Source organism: Symphodus melops, assembly GCF_947650265.1.
Source record: "Symphodus melops genome assembly, contig: scaffold_313, whole genome shotgun sequence".
Taxonomy (NCBI): domain Eukaryota; kingdom Metazoa; phylum Chordata; class Actinopteri; order Labriformes; family Labridae; genus Symphodus; species Symphodus melops.
The window spans coordinates 15009-30169 of record NW_027636698.1 but is presented as its reverse complement, the minus strand read 5'-3'; the positions used below and the strand labels follow the sequence as shown (position 1 = coordinate 30169).

Genomic DNA, 15161 nt, shown 5'->3' with positions numbered 1-15161 from the left:
CTTCCTTCCTCCTTTAATGCTTCCTTCTTCCTTTAATGCTTCCTTCCTCCTTTAATGCTTCCTTCCTCCTTTAATGCTTCCTTCTTCCTTTAATGCTTCCTTCCTCCTTTAATGCTTCCTTCCTCCTTTAATGCTTCCTTCTTCCTTTAATGCTTCCTTCTTCCTTTAATGCTTCCTTCCTCCTTTAATGCTTCCTTCTTCCTTTAATGCTTCCTTCCTCCTTTAATGCTTCCTTCCTCCTTTAATGCTTCCTTCTTCCTTTAATGCTTCCTTCCTCCTTTAATGCTTCCTTCTTCCTTTGATGCTTCCTTCTTCCTTTAATGCTTCCTTCCTCCTTTAATGCTTCCTTCTTCCTTTAATGCTTCCTTCTTCCTTTAATGCTTCCTTCCTCCTTTAATGCTTCCTTCTTCCTTTAATGCTTCCTTCTTCCTTTAATGCTTCCTTCCTCCTTTAATGCTTCCTTCCTCCTTTAATGCTTCCTTCTTCCTTTAATGCTTCCTTCCTCCTTTAATGCTTCCTTCCTCCTTTAATGCTTCCTTCCTCCTTTAATGCTTCCTTCTTCCTTTAATGCTTCCTTCCTCCTTTAATGCTTCCTTCTTCCTTTAATGCTTCCTTCCTCCTTTAATGCTTCCTTCTTCCTTTAATGCTTCCTTCTTCCTTTAATGCTTCCTTCCTCCTTTAATGCTTCCTTCTTCCTTTAATGCTTCCTTCTTCCTTTAATGCTTCCTTCTTCCTTTAATGCTTCCTTCTTCCTTTAATGCTTCCTTCCTCCTTTAATGCTTCCTTCCTCCTTTAATGCTTCCTTCTTCCTTTAATGCTTCCTTCCTCCTTTAATGCTTCCTTCCTCCTTTAATGCTTCCTTCCTCCTTTAATGCTTCCTTCCTCCTTTAATGCTTCCTTCCTCCTTTAATGCTTCCTTCTTCCTTTAATGCTTCCTTCCTCCTTTAATGCTTCCTTCCTCCTTTAATGCTTCCTTCCTCCTTTAATGCTTCCTTCCTCCTTTAATGCTTCCTTCTTCCTTTAATGCTTCCTTCTTCCTTTAATGCTTCCTTCTTCCTTTAATGCTTCCTTCCTCCTTTGATGCTTCCTTCTTCCTATTCTGCCTCCATCAGGCTCGGCTGAACTCCTCCTCCTCTCATCCCTCCCTCGTCCGGCTCTCTGTGGTCTCTCCGTCTCTTCCTGTCCCTCGCAGCAGTATTGATTTTCAGTCCTGCAGAGTGCTAAGACACACACACACACACACACACACACACACAGATCGGATGTTAGCTAACACTGTTAGCGTGTGTGTGCAGGTTTAGGCGTTGGCTCCTCCTCTGGCCTTGATCTTGTCTTCTTTTATTTTCATTCATGCTAAACAGCATCATAACAGAGTCTACACACGAGACGATCATTATATAACTTCACCACTAGGAGGCGTCAGATCTGTAGCTGTACTGTTGAGCTCATTGACTGTATATAAATATGGACACCAATCCCCTTGTTGTTCAAAAAGTGAAGCCAAAATAGCAGCAGACTTTATGTCCCACTGTTTCCACTTAAAGGTCAAAGGTCATTCTGCTGGGTTTGGTCATTGTGAAGTCGACGCTCACGGTTCTGTAAAGTTCGATGACGCTCATGTCAGCGTCCGTCATGTTTATTCACCTCGTTTGACCTCTACTCGGTCAGCCAATCACAGGGCTGAGATACAGAGACAGACAACCAGCCGCCGCACATTCACACCTACAGACAGTTCAGAGTCAGCAGGTAAGCAGCGTGTGATTGGACTGTGGGAGGAAGCCGGAGAGAACCCACGCCATGCCCGGAGAGAACCCACGCCATGCACGGGGAGAACCCACACCATGCACGGGGAGAACCCATGCCATGCATGGAGAGAACCCACGCCATGCACAGAGAGAACCCAGGCCATGCACGGAGAGAACCCACGCCATGCACGGGGAGAACCCACGCCATGCACGAAGAGAACCCACGCCATGCACGAAGAGAACCCACGCCATGCACAAAGAGAACCCACGCCATGCACAGAGAGAACCCAGGCCATGCACGGGGAGAACCCAGGCCATGCACGAAGAGAACCCACGCCATGCACGAAGAGAACCCACGCCATGCACGAAGAGAACCCACGCCATGCATGGGGAGAACCCAGGCCATGCACGAAGAGAACCCACGCCATGCATGGGGAGAACCCAGGCCATGCACGGGGAGAACTCACTCCATGCACGGGGAGAACCCACACCATGCACGGGGAGAACCCACACCATGCACGGAGAGAACTCACGCCATGCACGGAGAGAACCCACGCCATGCACGGGGAGAACCCACGCCATGCACGGGGAGAACCCAGGTCATGCACGGAGAGAACCCACGCCATGCACGAAGAGAACCCACGCCATGCACAAAGAGAACCCACGCCATGCACAGAGAGAACCCAGGCCATGCACGGGGAGAACCCAGGCCATGCACGAAGAGAACCCACGCCATGCACGAAGAGAACCCACGCCATGCACGAAGAGAACCCACGCCATGCATGGGGAGAACCCAGGCCATGCACGAAGAGAACCCACGCCATGCATGGGGAGAACCCAGGCCATGCACGGGGAGAACCCAGGCCATGCACGAAGAGAACCCACGCCATGCACGAAGAGAACCCACGCCATGCACGAAGAGAACCCACGCCATGCATGGGGAGAACCCAGGCCATGCACGAAGAGAACCCACGCCATGCATGGGGAGAACCCAGGCCATGCACGGGGAGAACTCACTCCATGCACGGGGAGAACCCACACCATGCACGGGGAGAACCCACACCATGCACGGAGAGAACCCACGCCATGCACGGGGAGAACCCACGCCATGCACGGGGAGAACCCAGGTCATGCACGGAGAGAACCCACGCCATGCACGGGGAGAACCCACGCCATGCACGGGGAGAACCCACGCCATGCACGGGGAGAACTCACGCCATGCACGGAGAGAACCCACGCCATGCACGGGGAGAACCCACGCCATGCACGGGGAGAACATGTAAACGCCTTTAAATAACATTAAACATTAAATAATAAAAATGCGCTCTCTAATGGAAACGATCACGTCATGTGGAGACTTTTTTAAACCTTTTTTAAGAAGACAGTAACGGGAGTTATCGCCGTCATTCATCCCGTCTTTCCTTCTCTCCTCTCCTCTAATACGTTTAACCAAAATCCAATCATGACCTTTAGTGGCATGTTTTTATTCCCACATCCCTTTCAATTCAAGCTGCCTTGTGATTCGCTGAATTGCTCGCCGCCATGGAGACGCTACAACATGCCAGGTAACCCTGGCAACTGTTGAGGAGGGGACAAGACCCGTGGCGATTGACACTTATCCTCCCACTCGCTTGGTGAGTGTGTGTGACCTTCATCGCTGATTTCTCTCTAAAACGTCTCTTAAATTCTTTTTTTTTTTCTCCTGTTTTTGGATTTCAGACAGTTTGAACCTTGTTTTCATTCTGTTGTGTGAAACGCTGGTCGGACACGCGGGCCTGAGGAACAAGCTCTGCACAAGTGCACAGGTTAGGATCTCTTTAGCGCCCACGCGTGCGCCGTAACTCGATCTTCCTGCTTCTCTTTCCTGCACACGAGCAAAAAACGAGGCGAGTCAGATGAAATTAAACTTTATTGATCATTATAGCAGCGAACAGTAACAGGATACAGCAGAGGGAGGAAAACTTAAAGGATGATCAGAGAGAGACGATGAGGAGCCTCAGACACGTGCAGGCAGACGTCGAGCACCATTCAATGAAGACACATTTAGCTTTTTTTGTGAAGACAGCGACTCCGTGTGGTTTGTGGTTGTTACCTCTGCTGCACAGGTTTCAGCACGCGTGCTCCGCCTCGGGTCACTTCCTGTCCGCACCTGAGTGTCTGATTGGATTTAAAGTAGTTTTTTTATTTATTTATTTTTTGCACTTCCTGTTGTTGTGTCCTCTTTAGATCCTCGCTTGTTATGTTCTTACTCTCTGATGTGTCTGATAAATGATTGTCGATATTTCAGGGCACGTTTATTTTCCACATTTATCTTTATTGTAGTGTTTAAATTATTAATAATAATGTTGTTATATATATTATTTTTCCTGTTGAACTTCAGCGGTAACAGTTGGTGACACTCTGGGATTGTGGGTAATGTAGTTCTTTTCTTTGAGATTGTTATTAACCATGTTGTTTTGTTTAAATGAGGTCGATGTCTTCCCAACTTGTTTCTTCTACAGGATAATAAATCGTTTCACACTCGTCTTGAGTCGACCTCCGATGGTTATGACATCATGGCTTATAATCAAATCTGCTGTCGAGAAAATCAAGTGGATTCTTATTCCTGAAGTCTCGCGTTGACCTCTATAAAGAAATGAGCAATAGCCACGAAAATCGTCACATGAAAAATGTAAAATGGAACTGAACGAGGATCGACTGACTTTTGGAGCCAGCCTCCAGTGGCCACTTTAGGAACTGCAGGTTTGACCGCTGAAAGAAAGAAAATGCTAAAAAGAAATCATCATGTTATTAAACTTTATTTTTTTTCTGTGCAAATGTTTTTTCTAGTTTACCAAGGCTGCTTGAATTCACCCTCTTGAGGTGACTTCAGTTTATTTAGCAAGTAAGCTATCACCAACCTACTAGCCTTAAGAAAGGTTAGCTTGTTAGCGAGTTTGCTTGCCAAAGAATCTATTGTAGACTGCTTATAATACATTTCTGTTCATATCACAGTTAAAATCAAGCAAATAAATTAATCATAAAATCAGTGAGAACACGCCTGTATTTTGTTCTCTTCCCTGTATTGTTTTGCATGCAGTTTAAATACATTTTCGTCATCGTGAAACGTGAAAAAAAAAGTGTAAATTAAACATGAAGACATTAAAAAAGGACAGATGCTCTTTTTTTCTCAGCAGTCTTTAGCATGTTCGCTAGCTAGCTAGCTAGCTAGCTTTTCTCAGCATCACTTTTAGTCAGAAAAAGAAAAAGCTGAATGTGCAGCAGAGGTAAACGCACCATCCTCTCAAGAGTCACTTATTAGCTCATGAAAAACAGGTCCTTCCTGACCTCTAGTGGTTTAAAAACCCTGCCTTGTTCTGGCGATGTGACATCACTGTGACATAAAAAATAATGCACACAATTTTAATAATTTCTGCCCTTTAGGTATTTTGCCTCTGATGCCCCCTGGAGGACGGGAGGAATAAACGTGTACGATAAATTAAATCCAGTGAATGAATTATTGAGCTGTGTCCACCGAGCGTTTCTTTTCTTTCTCTGTCAGAACGAGGCGGTCTGAAGAGAAGACACGACGTCCAGCTGAATAAGTGACGCGGCAGTGTCGGTTACACTGCGACCGTTGTCTAACAGACTGTTGTCATGGATACAGACGTGTAGCGCTTCATGCTTCCTGAACGCACAGCCAGAGCTTCGCTGCCAGGACAAAACGCCAGGTGGACACGGATAGATATAAAAAAAAACGGAGGAACAGTTTGGCTCTGGCTGAAAAACAAAAAAACAAAAACAAAAAAAACGGAAATATTGTGAAATTAATTTTTTTTTTTGTCTCAGAAAAACGACATGTAGTGCAACTTTAAATTAAGACAGTTTGGACTCTAAGGAGACCCGGGTATTAATGTGAACACAAATACATCATCAATATACAACACAAATATCATAAATATCATCGCTGTCCTCCAGAAACCTGAAACCTGCAGAACGAATCCTCCGTCAGAGACCGCGGAGGAAGGAAGCGAGTAAACGTGTTGAACCTGCTCCGTCTGCGTGAAGCACCGGCGGCGTGTTTGGCACAAATCCACTCTCTTAAAATACGTTAAATCAGGTGATAATTAAGTGTCACTTCCTCCGTATGGCACCGGCTCAGCCCGCGTGGTAAATAATTCATTTTCACTAAAAGTGAAACCGCGGGGTGAGATGACTTGAATTTAACGTCGCAGCTCGTCTCACTGGACGGATTATTTATCCTGTCCGGCCCGGGAACGCCTCAGGACCCCCCCACCCCCCTCTCCCCCCCACCCCCCTCTCCCCCCCAAGGAGGAGCAAGGAGAGAGAGAAGTCCGGGCTTCGCTCTGCTGCCACTAAGACTCGACCTTCAGCGGAAGAAGAAAAAAAAGAAAAGATGGATTTTCCTTAAAGAATCAGAACAGAATGAAGAGGCGATGTGAAAAGAGGGAAAAAGGGGCGGAGTCACGTCGCAGGAGAACATTTAGGTTCAGGTTTCTGAAGGACGAGAGAGACAGGCAATAAATATGTCACACAGTTTAAATAGCGTTTAAAGAGTTCAGTGGTTACATGAGGCGCTAAAAGCAGGCAGGAATGCAGCAAAATGCAAAAGTCGAATAAATTCAAAACGTTCCTAAACTGTGAGGTTTTTTTTTTTTTCTTCAGTGCATCACAGAGCATAACAGGAGCTGATTGACATTCTCATACAGTACATAGTGCTGAGTGACAGTACAGAGCTTTACATCCATCACTTTAAAAGTCCAACGGATGGAGGAGGAAAGGAAGGAAGGACAGAAGTGGAGAGGGAACGTGGGAAGAGGAGGCAAAAGAAAGAGAAGAGAAGGAGGTGAAATGAAGCGATGAAGGAAGGAAGGAAAGGAAGCAAGGCAAGGGGACGAGTGGAGTAAGGAAAGGAGGAAGCATGGAGAAGACATGAAGAGAGGATAATGTAAAAGGAAAGGAGAGAAGGACAAAGGAGGCAGGGAAGGAAAGGAGAGGAGAGGAGGAGGAAAAGGTTGGATGAGGGGAGAAATAAAGAGAGGGGAGATGAAGGAAGGACAAAAGGGACGAAGGTGAGGTTGTAATACGAGGAGACGAGGAGACGAAAGAGGAGACGAAAACATGAAGGACAAAAGAGAAAGGAAAAAAAAAGCATTTACAAAGAAGTCTTCAGACCAAGGTAACCGAGGAAGGAGTGTTTGGTGGAGGAAGACGAGGAGGAGGAGGAGGAGGAGGAGGAGGGGGGGGAGGGGGAGGATGACGGCGAGCGCGGTTTCAGAGTAATGAGCGTGGTGATGGGGAGGAGAGGAGACAGATCCCTCCACCCGGCGCGGTCAGAGAGCGAGGGATGAAGAGCAGGAAGAGAGGAGGGGGAGGGAGCAGCAGTGTGTGTGTGCGGCGGCGTGTGGAGCCGCTGCAGGTGTTTGTGCGCTCGCTGATTGTCTCCGTGCACGTAGGAGCGGTGCGTGTGCACGTCGGCGGGGTGTTTGACCTTGCAGTGCAGCCGCAGACTGTCCCGTCGCTTGGCGCTGTAGGGACAGAGCTCGCAGGTGAACGGCCGCTCGCCCGTGTGCACGCGCACGTGCTCCACCAGCTTGTTGGCTGTCCGCGTCAGGTGGCCGCACCGGTCGCACCGGTACTGGTTGCCTTGACGATGACCCTGGAAGTGAACCAGGAGCTCCTGTTGCCCTGGAAACGACCTCTGGCAGATGCGGCAGCGATGCTCCAAAGTGCTATTCTCCGGCTGGGTTGCCTTGGAAACTGACGGAGGGATGCCGGGGGTGGCGGCAGCGGAAGGTGTGACGGGGCATCTGGGAGTCAGGAGGGGAAGGACGGGTTAATAACACACACACACACACACACACACACACACACACACACACACGTTTTTTTACAAATCAGCGCGAGGAGATTCAGAGTGTTTTTGACTCCAGATCACCGAGTCAGGAGTTCTCTGTGAAGAACCCGAGTCTCTGTGGTGGCAGCGACCACGGCCTACATTTCAGGGCGCCTCTTTCACCACACTGCTTACTGTTGCTAGGATACAAAAGTTGTTCTCAAGGCGCTTTCACGCCGCTCTCCTCGGCGGTGACTGTAGAGGAAACGATTAAAGATTTAAAGGCAAAACGTCTCTCACGCCGCGCGCCGCGCACGAGAGACGGAGTGACAGAACATCGAGCAGCGAGTCGTCGCTCGGATTTAAAACGAGTTCGTAAACGTGATGGCGGCGTGAAGCTCACGACCTCGAAAAGAAGAGTCGGACGTGCCTTCTTCTTATCCTGATTGGTCGTTGGGGGGGGGGGGGGGGGGGGCACTGACAGTGGCGAGCGCGGCGGCAGCTTTCAACATTTTGACTCTCTGACATCATCACCTCACCTCATCTCTCGGCTGCCGTCGGCAGCGGTCCCGTGGATGTGTGTGTTGGCGTGCGCCCTCATCTCCGCCTCCTGATTGGTCGAATGGTCGCACAGGCAGCAGTGCAGCGAGAAGGAGCCCTGCTCCCATTGGCGGTGTTCGGTCATGTGACCCTGGAAGAGGGCAGCCCTGTTGGTCTCAAACCCGCACACGTGACACCTGGAGGGAAGTCTGAGTCAGTGCGGGACATACAACACCTCGTCTACGTTTAAGACGTCTCTCTCTGTGTGTGTTTACTCTAATTTTAGATCGATAGATAGATAGATACTTTATTGATCCCGAGGACAAAGTGGAGACGACTGATGGATTTAAGATTCATGTAAGAGTTCGATTTGGAATCAGAAGCCAGGAAGTCATTTTTAGAAAAAAGCGTCCTCACAATTTTGTTTATAAATAAGGGTCCTCATTAGGGTAGTTCTACAAGTATGTGTGTGTGTGTGTGTGTGTGTGTGTGTGTAGACAGAAACTCACAGCACTTAAAAATGGACTTAAATGTAAAAAATAATAATAATAAAACTTGTATTCGTGTGTTTTTCTGTGACACCAAATTGATTTGAATATGACGTCAGTATTTAGAGTGAATACGGGAATGAGCGTGTTGGTTTTCCTGCCTTACGGGGACCCTGTGAGCGCTTCACACCTTGTTGTGGGGACATCTTTGCAAAGATGTTATCGGATATTTTAGATGTGTACTTTGAATATAATCTATATTTCTATATAATATGTGTTCCTGTTTGATGGTGTTATAAGATTGAGGATGAAGTTTTGAAGCCCAGGAGTTTTAAGTGAGTGTAGCAGTGAACACACACAGCTGCGTTTGTTACCTGAAGAAGTAAGAGCAACCTGTGGTTTGATCTCTACTGAGGCTGGTTTTGGTTTCTGTGAGAGAGAGGAAAAAAAAAAACAGACTCTGATTAGCAATTCATGAAACGAACCTTCTTGCTTCCATGTTTTCATTTCTCTTTCTCTGCGCTGATGAAATCTCCTAATGATGCGTCCCTCTGGAGGTTATTATTCCCGCTCTTTTCTGTGACTGTACTCCTTGAGTGTTTGTGTTTAATAAACCCAAAGGGGCAATTTGGTGGCAGCATCAATCCGTAACAAACAGACGGAAACAGTAAGTACTATCATTAAAAAGTAACAACAAGGAGACGGCAGGGAAGTGAAACTTTAAGTCTTGAACCTAAGTGACAACATTTCCTTCAACACTCTGCAGAACCAATCAGCATCATGCTACAGGAGGCGTCATCCACGTCAGGTAGATTACAACTTGAAAGCCTCGCAATCGTCAGGTCCAAAGAATATTGTAATAAAAAAAAAAAAAAAAAAAGCTTTTCGTAAAATGTTTTTAAACCTCGAAAAACCTTCAAACACATTTTTTTAAACTCCTAGTAATGAAATCAAGATGCGTGAGATTACGTGTTGAATCTGATTAGCTTCCATCAAACATGGCCGACCTGTTGGAGTGGAGCTCTTCTGATTGGCTCGTTCTTAAAGTCCCTTCTCTGAGATTGGTTAATCAAAGGCGGATTAGATATTGGTCTACGTCCGTCACCGTGACATCACATTCTGCTCTCTAACTGGACCTGTGACCTTCAGCGGCTCCGCTCTGACTGTCGGTGTCGTTACGGTACGTTAGCGTTAGCGTTAGCACAGATCTGACTCAGTGTGTGATCACAGTCACCGTCCCCGGAGACACTGATCAACACTCAGAGATATACGCCTCCTCGAGCAGAGCAGGAGCAGCTGTGTGTGTGTGTGTGTGTGTGTGTGTGTGTGTGTGTGTGTGTGTGTGTGTGTGTGTGTGTGTGTGTGGTTCATTACCATGTGGAGGTTCCGGGGAGCTCAGTAGCGGGGAGGAGCGGAGTGGATCAACATTCACCTTTAACACAGGACTAAAGAAAGACAACATTACACACACACACACACACACACACACACACACACACAGTGTCATAACAAGGCAGGTCAGATGTGACATCACTGATCAAGGTCAGGAGTGTGAGGTCACCTGCTCCTGAGGGGCGGAGTCATCCTCTCCACCAGCTGACTGTTGGATTTACTGACCCTCTCTGCAAACAAAAATGGCGTCATCTTTACGGATGTGCGCGACTAAGCTAACGAAACAACGTACACACGTCTTTCTCAACGTGTGTGTTACCTGAGAGCTGGTGTAGCAGCGTGGACGCCAGGTTCACCGACATGTCCTGCCACAGCACGGCTCGGAGGCACTGGTCGGCCATCTTGGCTCCGGAGTTGAACTGGTCTTCCGTCTTGACTCCGAAGAAGAGCTGCTCCTCCGTTTTTACTCCTGAGAAAACAAGGTCCGCCATCTTGGCCGCGGGAAGAAGCCGGGTCTCTATTTTGGTGCCGACGAGAAGCTGGTTCTCCATCTTGGCTCCTGAAGGAAACTGGCCCTCCATCTTGGCTCCAGAGAAAAACGCGTTGCTCATCTTGGCCGCAGAAGGAGGCTTCTCTGCGATTTTTGCTTTAAGGAGTAGCCGCTCATCCATCTTGGCTCCAGATAGAAGCTGGTCCTCCATTTTGGTTCCAGAGACTCCGTGGTCCTCCAGTTTCACTCTGAACTGAAACTTGTTGTCCCCAGTGACGAGGCTGTCCGCGGCCAGTTTAGAGGCAGTATAAAACGCTTCCTCCACTTTAAGGCCGTGAAGACACTGGGCGGCCATTTTGGCTCCTGGGTGCATTTGCTCTTCAGTCTTGTTGCAGCTGAGCCGCTGGTCCTCCGTCTTTATGCTGAAGTGATGGTGGCTCACCATCGGGGACAGTGAGGTCATCTCTTTTGTGATTGGTCGATCGCGGATGACCAATGTGTCCACTTCCATTGGCTCTTCTTCTTCTTTGATCCTCACCGCGTGGACGTTCACTTCCTGTCGCTCTGTAATCGGAGGGAAATCAGCGACTAATTTTGACTTTCAGCGTATTTTCAAATGACCTTTAAACGACCTGCTCGTACCTGCGAGCTTCCTCAGCATGTCTGAAGCCATCGTGTCGGTGCTCGCGTTCCCGTCGGGCGTGTGCGAGAGCGACGGCGGTTCGGGACTCGCACCGGGGCCGTCGGGTGAGAGAGCGAGGCCCAGCTCATCCTGCTGACCGCCACGCACCTCCGCCGGGGCCTCGTGCCTCTGAGGCTCCGCCTCCACTCGCCGGCCAGGATGCATCTGGGCCTTCTGGGTGGCCTCTGAGGAGCCGGGTTGGAAGTGATTTGATTTGGAGTTAAGTGTGAAGAGACGACGGTCGAGTTCATATTACAGAGTGAAAACAGCGTTCAGCTCTTCATGGACAAAAGTCTCAAAGAAACACGTTTGATTTTTGATCCATTATTTGAACTTTCAATGTTTAATTTTCTGTGAATTTCTGAAAATATTCCCAAAGAATTTTATATTAGCCTCACAAACGTGTGTGTGTGTGTGTGTGTGTGTGTGTGTGTGTGTTACCTGACAGCTTGATGAGGAGGTCGGACGCCATCTTGCTGCTGACATCAGGGCTGAAGAGAGTGGTGGCAGACGGGAAGGGACTTGAACCTGCGGCGTGTGCCGTGGCTGTGCGCTCAGCACGCGTGTCAGCGGCGCGTGTGTCGGGCACACTCAGGGAGCCAGCGTCACCGCCGCCGCCGCCTGAGTGTGTGTCTGTGCTCGCAGGGTGTGTGTGTCGTTTGGCTGCATCAGAGGGAGGCTGCAACACACTCGACCCACGCTTCATTTTTTCCGGAGCGTGTGTGTGTGTGTGTGTTTATCTGTGAGTGTGCGAGTGTGTGTGAAAAGAGAGGGAGTCAAAACTCAGAAGAGAGGAGGGCAAGGGAGAAGAAGGAGGAGGAGGAGGAGGAGGAGGAGGAGGAGGAGGAGGAGGAGGAGGAGGAAGGCAGTGATGCTAAAATAAGACGAGTGTGTTTGTTAACATATGGAAGTGAGGAGAACATGGTAGGGAGAAAAAAGGACCGAGGTGAAGGAGAAACTGACGAGGGAGGATTCTGTGTTTGGACCGAGCTGTTGCTGCCTCTCATTGACCTGAAGGAGAGAGAGGAGGAGGAGGAGACGGATGGAGGGAGAGGAGGAGGAGATGGATGGAGGGAGAGGAGGAGGAGGAGATGGATGGAGGGAGAGGAGGAGGAGGAGAGGGATGGAGGGAGAGGAGGAGGAGAGGGATGGAGGGAGAGGAGGAGGAGGAGATGGATGGAGGGAGAGGAGGAGGAGGAGACGGATGGAGGGAGAGGAGGAGGAGGAGACGGATGGAGGGAGAGGAGGAGATGGATGGAGGGAGAGGAGGAGGAGGAGATGGATGGAGGGAGAGGAGGAGGAGGAGACGGATGGAGGGAGAGGAGGAGGAGACGGATGGAGGGAGAGGAGGAGGAGGAGATGGATGGAGGGAGAGGAGGAGACGGATGGAGGGAGAGGAGGAGGAGATGGATGGAGGGAGAGGAGGAGGAGATGGATGGAGGGAGAGGAGGAGGAGGAGACGGATGGAGGGAGAGGAGGAGGAGACGGATGGAGGGAGAGGAGGAGGAGGAGACGGATGGAGGGAGAGGAGGAGGAGATGGATGGAGGGAGAGGAGGAGACGGATGGAGGGAGAGGAGGAGGAGGAGATGGATGGAGGGAGAGGAGGAGACGGATGGAGGGAGAGGAGGAGGAGACGGATGGAGGGAGAGGAGGAGGAGACGGGTGGAGGGAGAGGAGGAGGAGACGGATGGAGGGAGAGGAGGAGGAGACGGATGGAGGGAGAGGAGGAGGAGACGGGTGGAGGGAGAGGAGGAGGAGACGGATGGAGGGAGAGGAGGAGGAGACGGATGGAGGGAGAGGAGGAGGAGGAGATGGATGGAGGGAGAGGAGGAGGAGACGGATGGAGGGAGAGGAGGAGGAGACGGATGGAGGGAGAGGAGGAGAAAGAGGGGAGAGAAGATGGATGAGAGGGGAGATAGACAGACATGAACAGTGAGGACGAAGGGCGAGCGAGGACAGGAGAGAGGGTGAATACGGACGAGAGAAAGAGGGGGGGGGAGAGAAAGGGAGGAGGAAAGATATTTTAACAAAGTGAATCTGAGAATGAATTAATTATTGAATGGATATGGCCCCAATAATAATAAGGGGATAAATCATTTTGTGTTATCGCCATGGTAACAGACCCGCGCTGTGTCTTCTCCTGGCCTGACCTTCCAACCAACAAACAATCATCAATTATGATCAATAATCATCAATAAGCACTTCCACCTGCCACCAGCTGGTATAACTGCTCACAGGTGCATTTTGATGAAATACTACGTTTTTAGCCTTCGGCCAACACCTGGGCTAAATATAAATAAGGTTCAAATAAATCCTGCATATAAAAAAACAAGAGAATATTTTAGGTGCCTTTTACAAATCTTTATATTTTTAAATGTAAAATTTAAACAGCATTTAACGATACAAACCACATTATAAAAATACATGTTTATTCAAATAAATAAAAAATATTGAAATATTTTTTTTTTATAAATAAAATGAATTGAATTTATTTGAAATATATTATTAAATTAAAAAAAAAAACAATTTAAAAAATATTACAAAAAATAATTAAATAAAAATGCTAATTAAAACTATCTTAGAATAGATCAAATTTATATAAAAATTACATTTATTTATTTTGTCAAACACTCAAACTAGGCTGTAACTTCATATATGTTTGTCAATAATAGATAAAAAAAATAGTTACGTAAAAATGATTTAACGGACAGATTTCTCTTCCTCTCGGTTCACGCGCTACCCCCGTCGACCCCGTTCCGTTCAGCCTCCGTCTCTAAGCGACAGGGTCCGGGTCTGCCGCATCCGCATCCCACAGGGGAGCGAGATGACCGGGTGCCCCCCCCCCCCCCCCCCCCACCCCCCACCACCTGTCTTCCCCTCGTTGTCGGTCGGTGTCAAACCCCCTCCGGTTCCCGGCCGTTAGCTATTTATCCCCCCCCCCCCTCTCCTCCCCCCCCCCGCAACATGGCTGAACGGCAGACTCCCCGACACACCGAGTCAGAAAGTCAATCCCCGGTGTGGGATGTCGGTGTTCGTCCTTTTCTTACCGTTTAACCGCCAGATTAGACATTTGGAAGAATTTTCTCCTTCAGTCACCGGAAACGAGGGCAGGTGTCAAGAGCCCAGCCGTTACCCCCCCCCCCCCCCCTCCTCCTCCCTCTCGGTCTCCTGCAACATGGCTGAACGGTAACCCGACCTCACAAGACCTCAGAAGTCATTTTAACGGGTCAGTCAGCATCCATAACCGGACAATGTACCCGCCCCGGGAGTGACAATTCCCCCCCTCCTAACCCGTCTCTCCTCCGTGACTTACCGGTACCGGGAGGGCAGGTGGTGGCGGAGGTGGTGGTGGTGCAGTCCGGGGCATAGCCTATATATAGACTATAGATCTGCTCCATGATTAATTCCCTCTTCTTCTCCTCGTGCTGACACCTCCACGGTTCCTCCTCCGGTTCCTTCATTCACGGTGAGGACCGAAAACAACCGAGGAGATGATCCCTTTCTTTCCCGAGCCCGAGGATGACGGGTCGGTCACCGAGCAGGGCAGATGGAGGTTTCCGCCTCCTCTCTCTCTCTCTCTCTCTCTCTCTCTCACTCACTCACTCTCTCTCCTTCTGTGTGCGCGTGTGAGGTAGAGAGAGAGATGCAGTGTGTCTCTGTCCACGCGCCGGATCATAGCACAAGGGCAGGACACGAGTGAACCCGTGCGCACGCGCCCATACCCCATACCCGCGCGTGAACCCGAGGGTACATTCAGTTTGTTGTTACAGTGAAGGAACCCGGAGACTGATACTGGGAATATTGGCATTCACTGTCAGACTTACAGAATCCTTACTGGGGTCCAGAATTCTTTAAAGGGGACATATTACACTTCCTTTTTTTCACCTTTTCAAACAGCGCCCCCCTGTGGTCTAAATGAAACATCAGTGTTTCTGAGCTTTGGTCCAAATATAACATGAATGAAGCAGCAGAGGAGGTTTGTAGAAA

The 15161-nt window shown here is 49.0% G+C and overlaps 1 protein-coding gene across 1 annotated transcript; it reads right to left on the bottom strand.

Moving 5' to 3' along the window:
• Positions 1-6616: 6616 nt before the first annotated feature.
• On the bottom strand, positions 6617-14907 carry LOC306819178 (uncharacterized protein). The gene is made up of 9 exons (XM_079372953.1): positions 14488-14907; positions 11615-12184; positions 11134-11358; positions 10321-11055; positions 10171-10231; positions 9984-10054; positions 8984-9038; positions 8121-8318; positions 6617-7555 (listed from the first exon to the last, which is right to left on the bottom strand). The coding sequence occupies exons 2-9, from the start codon at positions 11877-11879 to the stop codon at positions 6901-6903; spliced, it is 2265 nt and encodes a 754-aa protein (XP_079229079.1). The 5' UTR covers positions 11880-12184; positions 14488-14907; the 3' UTR covers positions 6617-6900.
• Between the last annotated feature and the right edge of the window lie 254 nt (positions 14908-15161).

Coding starts and splice junctions, on each gene's coding strand:
- LOC306819178 (XM_079372953.1), bottom strand. CDS start 11,879: ATGAAGCGTGGGTCGAGTGTGTTGCAGCCTCCCTCTGATGCAGCCAAA. Junction 11,359..11,614: donor CCTCCTCATCAAGCTGTCAG/GTAACACACACA, acceptor CCGGCTCCTCAG/AGGCCACCCAGAAGGCCCAG. Junction 9,039..9,983: donor CTCCCCGGAACCTCCACATG/GTAATGAACCAC, acceptor TCTCTCTCACAG/AAACCAAAACCAGCCTCAGT.